We start from the raw sequence: 14,814 nt of genomic DNA, 5'->3' as shown, positions 1-14,814 counted from the left end.
TAATTCTGTCCATGCTAAGTGTAAACTTAAACACTTAGGGGGACGATTATGATGAGGCAGTTTCAATTCCGACTGGCTGATTATGTTACAGCCGGTCGGATTTGAAACCGGCCGGTCATTCCAGCTAGCTTCCGATGGGCTCCAAGATCCTGTCTGCCAGTCGGAGACCAGACCGTAATCCAAATCAGAGGCGTTTCTGCCTTCTGGATTACGATGCACGGTTTCTGGCAGGGTTTCCATGCCGACCTTTCTAACATGGAAACCCTGTCGAAAAGTGTGTTTGGGGAGCCCTAGCAGGGCCCCCTTCTGTTTTCAGCCTCTGGTTGGGGGCTTGTTGATCCCTGCACCTTGTGGCAGGCACTTTGAGTGCAGGGATTGACACTGACTCCCATTCCTCTATGAGAGCTTGTTTTACGGCCGGTTTACGGCCGTAACACGAGCTCCCATAGAGGCATGGAAGTATGCAACCACACTATGTGAAGTTGCATCGTGATTAGGCGGTCGGAACCGCCGACCAGAGGTCATTCATTCCCATTTCCGCGACAGTGTCAGACAGACACAAGTCCACCCAACATCAAAATAAGCCCCATAGTGATAAAGTTAACAAAATAAGCAATAACAACAACAAAACATTTGCACTACATGGAGATTGAACTGGTAAATTTTATCAACTTCTTGAGTGAGCATTTTTTTCCTTCTTTTCTTATTTCCTTAATACTTTGTTGCTTCTCATTTTATGTTGTTTAAAATTATGTAATATTTTGTTTCCCTATTTCTGTTTTAGCAAATTGTGGGTAATGTCGAGGTGGAAAATGGACTTGTGAAAGGCCATGCTTACACTGTAACATGTACTAGACAGGTATGCTCAATGGAACCTGCTTTGTTGATTCTATTTAGTTATATGTAGCTGCCATTTAAATAAACTGTTTGTTCTCCCCAATATGTTCTGTTGTGAAATCCCTATTTAATATATGCCTTACTAGCAAACACAAATAAACTGCAATTCAAAAGTGACAATAAGCTGCACGTTTCTGAAGGCTGTTTCACAGTGTCCAAATTAAGTTGGTGTGCATTATGTGGTTTCGTGACATTTCCATGCTTACAATTGACTTGGGGAGCAGTGGCATCCTAAGTTTGTCAATCAAGTGTTGTTCTTATATATTATGGTTGCCTGAATGGTGTGTGCAGAAACTTTGAATGAGTGAGTGATGACACTAACACACAAATCAAAATGTTCATATATTGTTTTGATTGTACATTTAGGGTAGTTGTGTTATTGTGGTGCAAATACAGAAGCAATCATCAGCATTAGTGAGGGGTCCACATTTTATTTTGATCTTACTAAGTTCAGACCTGCAGTACCATATCGAAGTCTTACCGCAGCGTAACAGAAACCCTTGGGTGATGATTTTTGTTTAATGACCGGAATCCTTTAATGGTGACTTAGTCTTTCTCAGAATGAGAGCACTGGTATAAACTGGGATGACATTTGCTTCCCTGCCTCATTTAGAGGTGGGGGGAGTTGGATTCCATCGCTTGAGCCTCAGCTGGGTCCTTTGACCTAAACCCTTGAACTGATTGCCCATTCACAACTGCACCATGAGCTTCCAGTGTCAGTGGTCATGCCTATTTAGGTCTCCAATGTAGAATGTTCCTGCCGGGATAATGGGCAGTTTAAATCAAATAACCACCATTCACTGGGAGAAACTGACTAGTGTGTCATAGTCACAGAGTCGCATAAACAAACTGTGCCTTAATATGGTGGCTGGCCAGCTTTACATTTTGCTAAAAGTATTCCTGCATTACAGTGGGAACACTTTTGGTGGATATTTACATTTTGGTGAGATATTCTCTGTGGAGTAGCCTCAACCCCTAGCATAGTCACAACCCATAAGCTAGGTCTAATTGACCCACTATGGCTGGACTAAGCCACCAGACAGGGAGTGTGGCTACTGGAAAACAGCTTCAAGTGTGTAATTGCAAAGTTAAGATCCAGTCCTTTAAAGTGTTTGGACAGGGGGCCACAGACTGTTTTTATGGGTGTGTGTGAGTATAATTGAAATGTAATGTTATGCGGGGTCTGGGTAGAAAATAAGAGGCAGAAACAGAGACCCTGCCATTCTCAGGGAGCTATTGCTTGTGGAGAAGATGGGGAGGAGAGGATGAACATATATCAACAGCTCTCCCTGTGGCATTTCTGTCTCAAGCACTTAGTCCTGAAGGTGGCAGTCTTTCGGTTGCGTCTGGACAGAGCTTCTATTAACATTGTCATCTTTTTCGAGGTTTCTTACTAATGCTTAAACTACAATCCTGATTGTTTCAATAACCTACATTCAAGAGCACGAAAAGTGTCTCATCCTATGCGAAGCCGCAATATCATTCAACATTACAAGTCTCTTTTCTCAGTTCTGTTAAGGACAGCAGTACATGTAGAGCACCTTGTCTTGTTTTGTGTGAAGACTATAGTGGCCTTATTCACTCCCAAAACTCTCACTGTAGTGTGGAAAGCTTTATGTGAAAGAAAAAGCCTGCAAGAAATACCAAAATATATATGTTACATGGAAGGATGGCGAAAGTGTGAGCAATATATATGATTACTTCTTGGTGTCTTAAGTGTAAGAAATTGGGTTACTAGTTGGGGGATGACATGAGTCCTTCCCAAATACCAAATCCAAAATCCTGTCAGATGCACCATGCAAGTTTGATAAATAAACCTGTGCTCAACCCCTGCCAGCTATGGCATAAAGGAGACCGGCTTAACCTAAGGAAAATATGTCAATTATTTAGCAGTACCAAAATGCTTAAAATGTCAAAACACTACACAAAAAATCCACAAACAATTTCCAAAAATAGAGAAAGTTTTAATTAGAAACATGACACAAAAATGATGAAACTCCAAAGAGGAGAACTGGAATTCGAATTTTTAAAATTGTATGACCAACAAGCACCAAGAAAAAGTGGCAATCTGAAATCGCTATTTGCAGTATACTCCAGCGAGCAAGCCTGAAGCTGTGTCTGATGATGTCCTCTTGAAATCGGACACCTTTGCTGTAAGATCCCACTGAAGTTGTGGAAATTGTGGAAGTCTAAAAAGGTTTAAGTTCCAACTTTTCGTACTTTCTTGAGCAGTTCCTCTTGATCTCTGCAAAGTAGAGTCCAGGTACAGTTGCTACTGGTCAGCTGGTCACTCCGGGTAAAAGGCCTCATACAACTTGTTGTGCCCCAGTAGCCACAGAGGAGGTCAGCCAACTGGCGCTTGGAGTCCACTTTACAATCCTGGGTTCAAGTGGGACCAGGCCCAGTCCTCTTCTGTTTATTCACATGTTTTTTGTGGGTTTGAAGCACATATTTTATTCAATTCACTCGCCAGTAAGAGTGACTCTTAGCTACTTCCTAATCAATAAGTAAAAAGGTTACCAGAGTAAACCTCCCACCTTTTGAAATACACCCTCTCACAGCGCACTATTCTCTGTGAACTCTGGCATGGCAAAACCCTTCTGTCGCTGGACATGGGGGTTGTCTATGGAGCAGCTCTTTCAAACACAACCACAACAAAATGGTTACTTTTAACTATGAATAATAGGTAGGCCTCACCCTGATTCCTTTCAATTTACTGAAGTTCATCAACCCTCCCCCAACTGCCTTCCTGAACTCAGATGAGTCATATATATCACACCCAGCTCTTCCTGCCAAAAGGCACAAGCCATTCTCTCTGCTCTAGGAGCAATTTTCACACCTCATCAAGGGTGGTCACAAACTGGGGAACAGCTGCTGTCAGGATAATGCTAACTATTGCTTTCAAGCAGGAAACATAACTTTCTAAAAGCTATTTTTCCTTTGTAATCATAACAAATCCAACTTTAGCATTGGATTGCATTTTAGTAAGCATTACAAATAGAGACTAAGTAATCTACGTGGCTTAGCCTAAGCCAACATTAGCAAACCTAGTATTTTAATTGAACATTAATATTTCTCATAGGATTAGCTAGAGCCCTTTACATTAAGGGCTAATTACTCTAGGAATATGCCAACACTAAATATCTTGCATTTTTACAAGGCTTACTTAAGAGGGACATTTGGTATTTAAAAATTGGGCTTTTTGTTGTCAAAAGGAGCTATTTTGACAGGTTTGCCTCCAGGTTTAAAAGTTGCAGGAGTCAGGCTGCACAGTTAGGCCAAGAGACATATTTTCATTGTCAGCCTAGTGGATAGCACAACATGTGCTCATGCCACAGGTGACATTTAAGTTTCCATGCGTTGGTGTGTTTTCCTGCAACATACTATTGCGTTACTGGAAAGTTAAATCTACTAATTTGGATTTAGCCAATTCTGTAAAGTTTTAGGGGTTAGAGTACAAGCCCTGATGACTGGGGAGCAGCTTTCTAGAATGCACAGTTAAAAAACGAACACCATAAAATCAATTAAAAAGGGGTGATTAACCAAAATGAGGTACTGTCTCACATTGATTTATAAAGTTCCTGGAACTATCAGTTGCTAAATGTTGGGTTCAAATATGTCTGCTCTTTTCTCAGCCAGTTCAGTTACAGATGTTACCTATTGTTCATCCAAAAAATAATATTCTGCTAATAGCACTCTCGCCTTAAGTTTTTCTTTACTTTATCTTTCTACAGGTACCATACAAAAATCGAATGGAAGATCTTGTCCAAATTTGGAACCCATGGGGCCAAGGGGAGTGGAATGGGGCCTGGAGTGATAAGTAAGATAGTTTGAATTCTGTTAAACTTTTCGCATGTGAATTTTTCCAGAATATGTAGTTCCTTTTTACATTGATCCTGTCTGTTATGGAGTCTTATGAATAACATCGAAAGCTTTTAACCCTTTCCTCATTTCTTACAAATCTCACCAGCTTCATGTTTAACAAATTCCATTTTACAAGGGAGAGTGGCAACATTTGAACTTTGTAAACGTTTACACCAGTATGATATTTATATGCAATATGCTGAAATTAATTGTAATACAAATACCTTACAGGTTGCTTTTTTATCCCAATCTAAAATCATTCAAGATTCATTGTTATGCAATCTAGCTATACTTCCTCAATACATTTACATTTATAATACATTGTTATGTATAAAACTCCCTTAATAGACCATGTTGACTGATTTCTTCTGTAGACAATAGATATGCTCGTTGATATTTATCTGCACTTAAGTGCAACATAGGTTTTTGGCTTGACTGCACCTTTGTTGTGAGCTCTACTGAGGATTGTAGAGGGTGCATTTCATTTGGAAGATGGTGACCAGAGGATAGCTTGTTTTGAGATGCCAAGAAAGGAGGATAGACGATACCTAATATGCTCATAGAGTTGCTTTCGTTTACGTACTGTGGTATATGAACTGTCTGAGGAGTTGTGGTGCTAGTGCTGCTCCCCACCATGGCAGTTTTCAATAGTTAAAGCCGCCTCTTTTGTGGTCCTAAAGGCTACCAAGAAAGAAGGCAAAAACTGTCATCAGCTATTGTATGAATCAATTCTTCTCATACGAGCCGCAAACCCTTGGTCTACCAACATCTCGTTAGACTGAAAGAAAGTGCCATTCGATTCAAGGGGCTTTGCGCATGAATTCTCATCTAATCAATGATACTCCATCAGCAAAACGTAGTATATTTTGTACAGCCCTAGATCTAACATGACAATTTTCTGGTAGATCTAAAGCGCAGCAGAAGAGAAGGAGATTACGAAGGTGGGAGGAGTAACTGCTCCTGTCTATGGGGACTCAATCACAATGCGTATTTGAAAGAATTTAAAATCAATTCTTACGGAGCAGCTACCCATCTCATGCTTAGTACTCCGAGCGAGCAACCTGTTGTGGATGAATTCTAAAAGTATTCCACAGTAAAACATAAAGGGACAAAGGTTCTCTTTCGTGCTATCAATCCTGATATTTATGTACTGCTGGGTGCAAATGAGTAGCAGTGCTAGAAACCTGCTTCTATATCAATCATCTAATTTAAGTATTATTAGCTATGGAAACATATTCAACTACAAAATACTCCTAAGGCATCACAGTCATTAGGTTTTGGGTTTTGAACAATAAAAACGTTTGCTGACCATCTGCCTGAAACATGGCCAGCACTCAGCAAACGTTCCGTTCCTTTCGAGAAGCCGCCATGGCAGTGACTCCTCTAAAGGTACAGAGATGTCTCAATATTTAGGCCAGTAGTCTGGCCAGGGTGGTGGAGGTAATTGCTCCTGCCACCATGACACACAGTAGACCACCTGCCATAATCTAACTGAAGCCCTTTGTGCCTTAAACCAGTGACATGCGCTGGCTTAAAGGGCTTTTTGAATGTGATGCAATAATGACGTTCGATCAGGAGGACCTATCCTTGGTTTGTTTACAATACTATTTAGTAGAAGATAAAGGAGTATTTTAATATTGCAAAGCAAAACCCACATCTAACCATTGCAATCAGTTACACATTCTATTGAAAGGCATCACAGATGGACTGCTTATGATCCTCTCACCATGTGATGATTTTAGCAGTTAAATAACTCTGTGAGTGGCTTTGGGAACACCAAGTCTGAAAGACAGATTCAACGAGCAACTAGAGTGACCATTGGCCTCAGGGTCGAGTTTTGGGCACCTTTATCCTCAATGATCTGGAAGTGTCACAGAGTGGCCTACTATTCTAGTATAATTATCATGTGCATGTTCCACAGTTCTATGGAGAACATTTGTTTACAGTGTCCAAATGTCTACTTCCAACACCCAACATATCAATTAGTGTTGTCCAAGCCCATATTTATTGGCCATCTTTTGGTGCTGGGCTTATCAATTGACTATCTCATCCCAGAAAAATTAATTTATTTTCCATTGGAATCATCTCTATAACTCCAATCGGCTACATACGCTATCCTTTATCCTAACTCTGGCATAATCATTAAATGACTTTTTGGAGCATATTGTCGCTTGTTCATATAAGGAGGACACCAGTGGCGGCTGGTGACATCTGTAAGTAGTGGGGCGTAAAAGTAGCGAGCGGCACACTGTGGCGGCCGAGCATAACGTATCAAGTGGGGTTCGAGAACATTTTGAAAAAAGACCGGGCAAATCGTGCATTTTCAAGGATATTTCACAAAGCAAGAATGCTAATAAAGCAATTGGGAAAGTGTATCAATTACATCAATAAAGTTTTTTTTACATGTGGAAAAGTTAACTAGACGTGGGATTCGATCATTCATATAATACTCATATATATATATATATATATATATATATATATATATATATATATACACACACACACACACATACACTGCCAAAACACACACAAACAACATACACATTTGCAGAAAGCAGATCAACAGCTGCATATCCTCTACCGAGAACCCAAAAGACAAAGTAACTACTTTATGTTAAGCGCAGCATGTTCCTCGCACCTAAGAGCAGCAACACACTTTACAGAGAGGATTGTTATTGTAGCAGGGCATCTAAGCCTGCACATAGAACAGTATGGTGTGTGGGTCCAGTTGAGACCGAGTTACTGAAAGCAAGATGTGACTGTGGTAGGGATGCTCCTGAACTATTTTGCACAGGTTTATAGATTGCGAGGGGGACAGCGTAACTTCTAGAGCACATCACAGAAAAATATCCAGATGTGTTTCCTATCATATGGATCAAGAGTCGAGCATTTATTAATATTCCGCACTAGCATATATGTATTGAAATGGCTAGATTTCAAGTAGTTATATATTTTGAAATAAGAAATAATCGATTTGTCAAAATTCACGAAGGACGCATGCGCTGGACCGTTCCTGAATTTCAACTAAAAGTGTATAATGGGACAAACAAAACTCCACGTTGTTACTAGCCAATTCAATAATTGGGTGGGGTCAAGAGGTTTGCTGGATCCATACTTCTAAGTTTCAGCCACGCTTTCTCATACAGAGCCATAGTAATAACTCCTCCTTTTATAACAATAAGTTAAATGCCATCCCTGAAAATTCAGTCCATGGTTTGTGCTGGTATGCATTCTGACTCGCATGAACATCGTACTGCCAACGGAGCCCTTAGTATGTGACGCAGAGGGTCAACTGGGGAGGAATAGCTGGACTTTCATGTCTGCTTTTCAAATTTTAGTTTGTAACTCGTATGGTAAAAAATAATTTTTGTACTGAGTTGTCGTCTTAATCCCCAAAAAAACCCTAAACATTCTAATAAACTTACTAAACAAGAAACGAGTCTGGCGCTAAGGAGAGCACAGTAACATTTGTTAATGTGGTTTGACTGACAATCAACTTCCCAGTAATGCACGCCCAGCCAGATCCCAGTAACCTGCCAACATAGTCCGTATATTTGGCCTTTACAGTCAATCAATAAATCACGTCAATAAAACACTTTCTCACGCAAGTTCCCAGCCTGGTCAAGAATGCTCCATTCTGCAGTCCGCTATTCAATTAAATTGCCGTTCTCTCCCCAGTGTCTCCCCAACTGACAAACTCAGCTCTGCAAATGGTGCTATTAATTGGAGATGGGAGGGAGTTGTGACTGACATGGTCAGCAGAGGAGTCAGCACACGTCTGGGGGTTCCCTGGTGTTCTTTCCCTTCCTAGCCTAGTACTCTCACCAACCCCGCAAAGTGCACTCCATTGAGCAGATGCTTAATATCGAGCTCCCCCGCCCCCTCAGATTTAAGGACTGTGAGCGCATACCTTGCTCGAGGAGTTTGGTGGAGCACAAGACAGGAACCAGGTCCCACAAGGCGCTGAAAGCGCTTCAGCAATACAGGCTCCACAGACCTTTCAGGAATCAGGCTAGCCCTTCCACATTGCGTATCGGCTGCCGGGCCCGGGTTTCAGTGATTCCAATGGGTGCAGCTAAGGGCCAGCAAAGCAGACACACAAACTATCATTTAACAAAAAATGTGCCATAAAATACGCCTTAATCTAATCGGACTTCATAGATCGAACGTGTGGCTTTTCAGTGAGCAAAAAGCCCAGTATGCTTCCTAAGCTGACCAGTCAAACAAAAACATTTTGCCTCTTAATTTCAATTGATTACTTTCCCCTATTTTACATACTAAATTCTCAGACAACCCCTCGTAGAGGCAAAGCTGCAGAGCCCTCACGGGGACTTCTGGTGTTCTCAGCAGCGGCCGGCATGCTCGAGGGAGGGGGTGGGGGCCGCGGGTGGGGAATACTTAAAACAATTAAAAATACGTAACGTACCTGAGTGTTGGGTACCTCACCGCCTCAGCTCCTGGCCGGTCACGCTGTACTGGTGCAGCGGCAGCTAAGGTCCACGTGTTCCTGCTGCAGGAACAGGAAGTAGCCAGCAGGCAGCTTCCCTCCTCATCGCAAGTCAGTCACAACGCTGCCATAGGCGCAACAGGAGAGCGCCCCAGCCGGGACATTTTCTCTGCATAGAGAAAAAGTGAGTGTGGGCGGTTCTGCGCCAGGGCAGGGGGGAGTGGCTTACCCACACTGTTGTGGGTACTGACTGTTTGGTCGGCTCAGGGCCGACGGCCAAACAGTCAGTATCTACAACAGTGGGTAAGCCACTCCCCCCCTGCCCTCGAGCACGACCGCCCACCCTCCCGCCCCCAACCAAGCACAGAGGCACAGACACTTCTGCTTTCTCGCAATGCGAGAAGGCAGAAACATAAATGGTCGTTTTTACCATTTATGTTTCTGCCTTCTCGCACCGCGAGAAAGCAGTAGGGCAACGCCCCAACGCCCTAATGGGGGAGCCGCCACTGGAGGACACTATCATTCATATTTTGTTAGCAATATGTTAGGTTTGTGTGTTCAAGTAAGCATATCATTTGCCAGGGTTATTCATATTCCAAAATAGCCTGCTATTGGATTCCAAATGCAAATTAATTTAGCACTGTAAACTATCTAATTGTGGGCTCTGCACTTTAATTAATAATTTCTTCTTCCTTTCTGAGCTGAGACTTTTCTTTTCCAGTAACCAACAGTGTGAGTAGTAAACCTCCAAATTCTTCCATTCTCGTTTTATCAGAATGCATTTACTCTGAACATGAAACCAATCTACCTAATAATACTCCCTCTTGACCTAAACAACAGTTATTTATATATAAACTAGCACACAAAGCACAAAAGTGTATTTTTTATATTTTTTTTATTTTTCGTATTTTTATAATTTCATTTTTTCTGTATAAAAATATAATCAATTTTGAACAGATAAATCAATTTTTCATAAATGAACGTTTTCACTTATACTTTACACATTGTTCATGTCAATTCGATAAGACAAAGATATTCTTTTGATTCATGACAAAAAAAAGGAAAACAAAACCCAGGGAGAAAGAACACTGCACATACAAACTCTTCATTCATGCAGACACATATCAGACATTCCGTACACATATATCTCAGTAGCTTTACCACTTAACACATAATGAGTGGTAAGGTAGTCCTAATAGCCCCCAAAAAAAGGAGCTGCTACTAAATTTTTTTGTAGGATCTACAAGAAGATTTGCTCTGAACATGAAACTACATACTTTAAAAAAAAAACTATATATAAATGTTTGTGCATTGAAACCTCGATTTTTCCAAAACCTGTGCTACTCAATTGCTCATTAAACAAAGTATCATGGCCAGTGAGTTGGCTGAGGTGGCATAACACCTCCAAGCACACAGATGTAATCTTTGAAGTCGAAAAGCACAGAAGGCTGAAACAGTACGGTAAATCAAGTCTGCAGACTGAAAAATATTTTTCAAATGGTGTCTTTTCTTGCCATTGTCCAGCTTGGTTGCTAAAGTCATTGTCATCTTGCCTTGCTCTCGAGTCTCTGGAACTAATGGATAGTCCTGTATCTGTAACTACACAGAGTGCTATTGACACTGATGGCGTTGCTAAAGGGATGGATGACACAACTCTAATAGCTTTACTTTGAAAGCTTTTACTAAAGTGAACATTCACCAAGGATGACGCCCATTGAGATTATAAGAGTTCTACTGAAGTGCTTCTCTCAGATTAGCCTAAAGGGACGGATGCTAACCATCTTACATAAATATGGAATCCTTACAATTTCTACCTGGAAATAAACTTTGAATGCTGTGAAAGAACATTCTGTGAAAAAGGGGGCACTGGAAATGATCCTATAAAAAAGAAATACAGTGGTGCTGCAGAACTATGCCTCTACACCTATGATGGGAGAATTCGAGTATGCAAGAATTGTCAAATAATTTGAAGATACCCAGCATAACACCAAATGCTGAAGATGTTTACAAATCAATAGAAAAGTAAGCAAAATTTAAGCTTGACCTGTCAAAGGAAAACCGCAAAAAAGTGTGTATAAGTTTGCAATTGCTAAAGCAAAATCATGTTCCTCTATTTGGTTTCTGCAGGCAGAAATGCAACATCTTAATATGCTAGAGTGATTGATTGTGTTCATTAGTATTTCTTTTAAAAGAGGAGAAGAGCAGGAAGAAGAGTAATAAGGGGAACTTAAAACAAAGGGGTTTGAAGCTGTCCTGCATGGGCAAATTCATAGTACTACAAAGAAAGGTATTAATAGACACGAGATCTTGACAAACATCCCCTTTATTCTCAGTGCTTCAAACAAACTTTATAGGTCAGAAGTTTTTAAGCTCTGGTTATGAGATGTTCAAGTGAAAACATAGATTCATAAATCCAGACTTTTTTTTAGTCTTTGGGATATTTTGCAGACAGAGTCCCAATGTAAGAGTCAGCCACTTTCCTGAAGGCAAAGCACGGTGAGAAAACATTGAAACAAACTAAGAATGAAGATTTGGAGCGGTGAATACACAAATCTGACTATTTCTCACAGACATACGATTCCTTTACTAGACTGATGCCTCGAGACATTGCATCACAATATTTACGTACATACAGAGCATTGGGATTAATGGGATTAAGGTGAAAAAAATGCATAACATTAAATTTCTTCAGACCATTGCAGGATGTATATTCCAAACATGTATGTACACTTGCTATGAAATGGTCTAGTGGCACAAAGAATGCATAAAATGATCTCAGACTTTGGATGAAGGAGCTCAATCTGAGATTGCAGGGTCATCTAGATTCAGTATAATCCAGAAGATTTAGCAAAATCTGAAGGAAGTTCAAAAAGGATGGAGTTAAATACATTTTGGTCCTTGGATCCTTGGACTCATTGAGCCAAGACTATTCAGTGCAATTTACTGAGGATTGAGCAATGTAAGTTTGTTTACATCTGTTGGGTTGTTGCATGTCATTTTCTCCCACTTCTAGCCACCCTCTTACTAATGTTGAACATGCCTTCAGAAAATAAAATGTCGGGGTGGCTCTCATTATTGATTCATGAGCTTGGTGTGAACATGACTAATGGAAACTCTGAATTGTGTATCTTTAGGGTGTAAACATCACACAAAATAAAAGGGAGCATTTTCCTATATTTTGCCAAGCATTGCTCAACTGTATTGGATAGCGTGACTACCGAGGAAGAGCTTGATTTGCTACTATATGAATATAAATGATTTAAATACAAAGGACATACCTCTAATTATGTATCTAAAATTGTCAAACAATGCTCTTTTCTGTATGATATCCTGTAGCTGTGATGCCCAGCACTTCAGCAGGAGACATTGGAAGTACAATACAGTCAGTACAATACAAAAGAGCACTTGGTCAGACAAGAACTCTGTAAGAAACAGAACTATTTATTCCAAAGGCTTTTCCAAAACAATAGAGCTTCACATTGGCATATCACACATTGGGGCTATGGTTATGCTGGGACTTGTTTGAATTCATTGTATTCTGCCCAGTTTGAGACCCAATAAAAAGATACTGAGAAAAAAAATGAAGGGCAGTATTTTCAACAATGACACCATTGTCTGCCTCTGGACATATTTATATCCCATTTAAAGTAACTCGCTCACAATCCTGCATCTAGCTATTTTGGACTGAGAATCCATTATTGTGTATTGGATGCTACCTGCACCTGCTGAAAAAGCCTGCACTCTAGAAAGCCCACAACAGTAAAATCACGTGGGAGAAAATCCTTGTTATTTCAACATCCACGTATCATGCTTTGGATGAAAAGGTCTCCTTATCCAACCTGAAACCATTTCACTCATATTTCACTAAGAGTTCATGTTCAAGTGATTTGCATCACCATTGTATGTAGCCAACAACACCTACAACTGAGCTTCAGGAAATCCTTTGTATGAAGGTAGCTTTTGACACTAGACCAAATTTACATACACAGGCCTGCCCATGTTCATCTACATCTGGGGCAAAGGGTTTGTTAGAAATGAGGAATGGGCTTAGGCCAACACTTGATTGAGTACGTGCTGTTAGAAAGATTGGTCAGAAAGGAGTTTGTTTTAGTTTCATTTAATTATTACCTTCAGGCATAGTCATTTTTGGTACTCAATTCCTTGTAGTAACAGTCAGGGAGCTCTCTGGGGCATCTGACCTCAGGAGCTCTGGTCCAGCCCTCTAAGTACAGCTTCGCCACAGACAAAGCTATGGCATGAATCCTTACACATGCCCCTATATTAAGCATCTATGTAGTGGTTACTGTGGCATATTGTGACCTTCACCAAGAGTGAGCGTCCATCCGCAAAGTTTGGCCATGTGAAAAACAGAGCTCCCACCCACTGTCCAGGCTCTTGCTCCAAAGATTGCTTCAGCCTCCATGGCCACTTCTCATGGACAGATATTTATTAGTCTTTACTGTGAAGGAATTACACCTTTCATTATCGAGATGAGTGCAGTTAGTGAATTTGAGAGTGACTCCATAATAACAAAAATGCATATGCCCAATGTTAGACCCGGGATCCCTGGTTAGCTAAGGTAGATACCTTAGGCCAAATAGGGACCCCCAGTTCCACGTCAGGGAAAGGAATGTCACCTCTTGAGATAGCCCCACTCACCCCTTTGGTAGCTTGGCACAAGCAGACAGGCTTATCTTCAAGGAAAATGTGTAAAGTATTTGCAACCACGCTCACAGCAACCCAATGATGACACCACAAATAGACTCCACAAGAGTTTTATTAAAAACGAATATAAACTTTATATAAGACCACACAATATAAATCCAACATATGCGTATTTGTAATATACCTTCTGCCGATTGTTAGGCCAGCCAGCACTTGTAAGTTCTTGCAATATCAATGAGCACTTTTAAACAGTCTACTGTAATCCTAACACCATGTTATGCAGATCGTAATGCTAGAATCAGGCACTTTTGCAATGAAAAAATAATGCAATGTGTAACACAACAATCAGGTACTTTACAATGTAAAAGTAATGCAATGCGTAATACAACCACCTGGTATGTTGTTATGCAGAAATAAGGCAATGCGTAATACACTAATCAGGTAGTTCGTTATGCAGGAATAATGCACTGCGTAATACGCTAATCAGGTAGTTTGTTATGCATAAATAATGCCATGCTTCATACACTAATCAGGTAGTTCCTTATGCAGGAATAATGCAATGTGTAATACTCTAATCAGGTACTTTGTTATGCAGAAATGATGCAATGTGTACTACGACAATCCGGTACTCAGTTCTGCAGAAATAGAGTAATCCGTAATACACTCCGGCACCGATCACGGTGCCTCAGGCGGTTCCACAGCCACTCGTGTTGACTCGCAGGTAACCTTTGACAACAGTTGCCCCCCACACGGGTATGATATAACAGAAAAAGTGCAGCTCCGCACTCCGGCCCCGGTACTGCCACTCCCTTGTCAATACGCGCCGCGATACGAGCCTAAGCAGAGACAAGCGTGCTGAAATGAGAAAGAGGCCAAGAGCGTCTCCCTCCGAGCCTGCGCCCTGCCCCAGGAGTTGACACACATTACCTGGGGGGCAC

The 14,814-nt window shown here is 40.9% G+C and overlaps 1 protein-coding gene across 1 annotated transcript in view; it reads left to right on the top strand.

The window, feature by feature from the left end:
• CAPN13 (calpain 13) overlaps positions 1-14,814 on the top strand; it is a 582,342-nt gene that overhangs the window by 323,924 nt on the left and 243,604 nt on the right. The window contains exons 7-8 of the mRNA XM_085609938.1: positions 785-859; positions 4,632-4,717. Of these exons, the coding sequence (XP_085466064.1) occupies positions 785-859; positions 4,632-4,717 (161 nt within the window). The remainder of the gene's footprint in view (positions 1-784; positions 860-4,631; positions 4,718-14,814) is intronic.

Source organism: Triturus cristatus, chromosome 6 (genome assembly GCF_964204655.1).
Source record: "Triturus cristatus chromosome 6, aTriCri1.1, whole genome shotgun sequence".
In the NCBI taxonomy this organism is placed as follows: domain Eukaryota; kingdom Metazoa; phylum Chordata; class Amphibia; order Caudata; family Salamandridae; genus Triturus; species Triturus cristatus.
This window is presented reverse-complemented; position numbering and strand designations above follow the sequence as displayed.